Below are 4,458 nucleotides of genomic sequence, written 5' to 3' on the forward strand. Positions count from 1 at the left end.
GAGACTAACCTCCTCTCCCCTGACTCACTCGTGAGGTCTGCATTCGCCACTACAGTCCATTTCAAAACTATAGACGCGTACCTAGGCAAAAACCGTTATGCCAGCATCTATACCACATAAAATCTGTGATCACTTTGTGCATAAATTTTTCCAAATTGGGCGTCTGTTATCCAATCCTTTAGAAACTATATGAGAGTAATTGTGGAGCGATCCTGAGCAATATTCCGAAAACTATTCTCAAAAAGTTCCAGCCAAATTTGAAATATTAAAAAAACCCTACGCGTCTATAGTTTTGAAATGCACTGTAAGGACTTAGGTGAACAGGCATAGTGGTGGCCTGCGGATGCGAAGGCTAGTTTGTGTGTTTCTGAACATTCAAGCGATGCCGAAGTTGATCCCGCGAATATTATTATTATTATATTTCACCTGCCTATTATCGGTGCAATGTGCTGGGATTGTTCCATGGGCCAGGGGTATGATCTACGGAGTTGTGAAAGTACATGGTTGTATATTGCATCCCAATTATTATACACAAACACACACACACACACACACACACGCACACACACACACACACACACACACACACACACACGTGACTTCCTGCGTTGGCATGTAGTGAATTCTGTTGAACGACTCTACTAATGTGGAGTGGGTGGACAGATGTACCAGCTCAATCTGATGGACCGTCTCACCTCTGTGTGGGACATCACCAGGCGACAACGGAGTTCAGAGCGACGACAACGGTCCAGCAGCGATCAAAAAGATCAAGAAGGACTACTAGTAGTTGAAATAGAATACCGTCCTGATAAGCTAAAGCAATTATTTTTTTAAATGCTCCACTTCACAGAAAAACTGCTGTTCGGAAAAAATATCCCATGTCGAGCAGCTGGGGAAATCCCTGGGCCAGAATGCAAGATGCTATGCGCATGCTGTCATGTCAGATCGAACGTTCAGGCATCGTGATGTCACTGTTACATGTGAAAGACACGAGCACACACAGCTTGAAAATACAAAACGAAACGATCAAAATGTTGAAATGAGATGGTGATGTCTTTTGTAAATTGTAGTGAAGAAGTGACTGTGTGGAATTTGTCTTGGACTTGCACCATGTACCAGCTCTTTTGACGCCTTCGCCGAGAATAGTTGGTAGATTTCGTGAGCACGATTATCTCCTTTCTTGTGCTAGGGTGTGCTGGACAAACCAGCAGTGTCGAAAGCAAGAGGCCACTGATATTTTTTTCACAAACACGTCGGAGTGGTAGTGTTGTCTTTGGACAACCTTGTCTATCCTGCCAGGGAATTGAGTGTTCGTGATTCTTTTGGGCCTGGAGTGAGGGAGCATCACTCCAGAAGTTGTTCCTCTCGGGATGGGGTTGACTATCAAGGCGTGGACCGTCAGCTGCTCTGGTTCGTAAGCCATTTGTGCAGGAAGACTAAGGGGAGGTGTGAGGTCGCTCAGATCGGAGCATGGCGGACGATGGACCCGTTCTACTCTGCGATGAGCTGCATTTGCACTTACGTCACGTCGCCAAGGTGACTGTGGCTGTGCTGCTGCCGGAGATGAAGGGGGTGAGCGTCAGCATTTCGAACTGGGAGATAATGGAGAAGCTGAAAGCGCTGGCCGCTCCCGAAGTGTTCTCACAGCTGCGCGTTGGCAAGACAACACGCCAGATCCTGTACTTCGAAGGAGAGCTGCCATCACTGCGTGCATTGCGCAAGGCCATAGTTCAGCTTCATGGAAAGGCAATCAAACTAGGCGGTCTTACACAGCAGCTCCGCGTGAAGGCCGGCGAATCCGAGCTCCACTTCCCGACCAAGAAGGACTGGGAGAGCTATTTCCAGGACCGCGGCGTGCCGTCGTTCGACGAAGGCTTACCGGGAGACCGCTGTGACACCATCTGTATCCAGGGGATCCCTACCATGTGGATGATACCAGCTGGAAGCCGCCTGCCCAACTTGACAAGCACATCCAAGGTGCGCGACAAGGTAGAGCGGCATGATATGCTCACCAAAATGCTCTCCAAGTCGTTTGGAAAGTTCGGCAAGGTGAAACGCGTCGACGTGATTGAAAACGGGGCCGAGCTCGCGTCCGGTAACTTTTCGTCGTTCGGCCCGTCCACCACGCCGCAGTCGACGTTTGTCGGCTACGTTCAGTACGAGGACTACGCGTCGTTCTGCTCCGCCATGGCTGGCCTGCGGGGCATGAAGCTGGTGCAGCGCGTTAAAGGCGAGCCTGAGCTGGCCGTGCCGCTCGCCGTGAACTTCGACAAGAGCAGCCACATGAGCGATCGCTGCGTGCGCAAGCGCCGCAAGGACCTGGACCGACTCTACGAGATCGAGCTCGAGGCGAAGGAGAAAGCGCAAGCCACTGCGGCGGCCGAGAAGCAAAAACGAGAGGAGAAGCTGCTGCAGGAGAGGAAGCAGAGAGAAGAGGAGGAACGGAAGCGCCGCGAAAAGGCCGCGGCAGAAGCAGAGCGCCAGCGGCTGGAAAAGGAACGGCGTCGGCAGGCGGAGAAAGAGCAGCGGCGAGAGGAGCGTCAGAAACGGCGAGCGGAGAAAGAAGCGGCCCGGGTGCAGCGTGAAGCGGAAAAGGAGGCCTTGCGGCTGCAGCGCGAGGCAGAGAAAGAGGCAGAGAGGGAGCGACAGTTACTGCTGCAGCAGCGTCGTCGAGAGGCCGATCAACTGCTGAAGCAGATTTTGCTAATGGCTGCAGCACAGCATCAAGTGGATATGCGCAAGGAACAGGAAGAAGAAGCTCGCAAGGAGCAGGTTCGCCGCGAGGAACTCCTGCGGAAAGAAAGGGAGGAACGCGAAGAACTGGAGCGCAAGCGAAAAGCCGCCGAGGAAGCAGCAAAGCGCGCCGAAGCCGACATGGTACTGAAACAGCGCGACTCTCTGATGGAGCAGGTTAAGAGTATGGAAGACCGTCGTCTTGAGCTTCAACGAAGCCTTCTGCGCCGCAAGCTGGCTAGCGAGCGGGCGCTGCTGCAGGCAACCCAGGCAGCTAAGAGGTAGCCAGCGCTTCCTGACCTGCTGGCCTTCTCCTACTCGTATGATTGCTGATTACTGTGACACAGGTTGATAGGTGAGCATGTATGGTGTAGTGATGGCTGGCTGCCTCTTATCAGCTTGGCTGGCCACCGCTGCCTATACTCTGTGCTCACCAAAGCGGAAGCTACCTTTTATGGTTGCCGAATTCGATCGAATCATTTGCACATATTTTTTGGAGCGTTGGACATATTTTTTAACGAAACATTTGCGTAGTGCTAGTATCCGTCCGTTTGTATTAGACTGTTTTGGTGTTGTGTGAACACTAGGTCATGTTGATTCAGTGGATCGAATTCTTCCCGACCGCTGCCTGTGCTTCTCTATGCCAGTTTTTATCTTACTCTACACTGGTGGGTTTTCTCCCGTTTGAGTCTGTTGAGGCTACTCATTGAGCTCTTGTCTATGTTCCATAGGGTTTGCTTCTATTGTGTGTACATTCTGGTGTGATATTTATGACAGTGAACGGAGTGGCTTCTTGTGTGGTGGCGGTGGCGCTGGACGGTTCTCCGAGCAACATGGAGATGAGCGCCGACCAGCTCAATCCGTCTGCACACTGTATGCTGGCAGTAGGTTGGAGGGTTCTCCGTGTACATGTCGAGGTTCTACTTGTAGCCATGGTGGCATAGCGTTAACGTGGCCTCTCTCTCTCTCTCTCTCTCTCTCTCTCTCTCTCTCTCTCTCTCTCTGTCTCTCTCTCTCTCTCTGTCTCTCTCTCTCTCTCTCTCTCTCTCTCTCTCTCTCTCTGTCTCTCTGTCTCTCTGTCTCTCTGTCTCTCTGTCTCTCTCTCTCTCTCTCTCTCTCTCTCTCTCTCTCTCTCTCTCTCTCTCTCTCTCTCTCTCTCTCTCTCTCTCTCTCTCTCTTTCTCTCTCTCTCCCTCCCTCTCTCTCTCTCTCTCTCTCTCTCTCTCTCTCTCTCTCTCTCTCTCTCTCTCTCTCTCTCTCTCTCTCTCTCTCTCTCAAGCGGAGGTGTTTTCGAGTAAAGTAGAAACCGCACCTTTGCGTTACAACCAGCTATACGATTGCGTTGTGAAACACAACCAACTTGGGAAGTTTCACCTGTTCCGAGCCACCTCCATGTTTTCGGGTGTGACGAGCTTCATATCTGTGATACGGCGGTCAACACCTGCTGAACATCGCACTCGCTATTATAATTATGAAGCTGCGAACAGTTCTGCCTCTTGCCAACACCATCAGTTCGCGTGATCTGGTGCCTTGGTCAATGAGAGGCGATATCTTGCTTGGCACGCTGGAGTATCAGCTCACGCATGGTGTATAGTCGATCCGGGACGGCAAAACCTATCTGGTTGATCAGGCCGTGGCCGGACCAACTGTTTGGCCACCACTGAACCCATGTTGTCACTGTTCTAGAGGAGGTCATATTTTCCGGCCATATCAATTATCACCAGGG

The 4,458-nt window shown here is 51.5% G+C and overlaps 2 protein-coding genes across 4 annotated transcripts in view; one reads left to right on the plus strand and one right to left on the minus strand.

Moving 5' to 3' along the window:
- Positions 1–852, minus strand: part of LOC135816202 (UPF0462 protein C4orf33 homolog) — a 12,326-nt gene extending 11,474 nt beyond the window's left edge. For 2 of the 3 annotated variants that reach the window (XR_010553359.1, XM_065329604.1), the window contains exon 1: positions 696–842. Coding sequence is in view for 1 of the 3 variants with exons in the window: in XM_065329615.1 (XP_065185687.1) it covers positions 696–710 (15 nt within the window). In the remaining 2 variants the exon portion in view is untranslated. Of the gene's footprint in view, positions 1–695 lie in introns of all 3 variants that reach the window. The other variant, XM_065329615.1, reaches the window with a different exon arrangement.
- A 162-nt stretch (positions 853–1,014) lies between these two features.
- On the plus strand, positions 1,015–3,514 carry LOC135816192 (A-kinase anchor protein 17A-like). The gene has a single exon (XM_065329593.1). It carries the CDS (start codon positions 1,471–1,473, stop codon positions 3,016–3,018), a length of 1,548 nt encoding a protein of 515 aa, XP_065185665.1. The 5' UTR covers positions 1,015–1,470; the 3' UTR covers positions 3,019–3,514.
- Positions 3,515–4,458: the final 944 nt, after the last annotated feature.

The sequence above is a fragment of the Sycon ciliatum genome, chromosome 1, assembly GCF_964019385.1.
Source record: "Sycon ciliatum chromosome 1, ocSycCili1.1, whole genome shotgun sequence".
NCBI lineage: Eukaryota > Metazoa > Porifera > Calcarea > Leucosolenida > Sycettidae > Sycon > Sycon ciliatum.

Bases quoted from the DNA above. Each gene is read 5' to 3' on its own strand.
- LOC135816192 (XM_065329593.1), top strand. From the start codon at position 1,471: ATGGCGGACGATGGACCCGTTCTACTCTGCGATGAGCTGCATTTGCAC.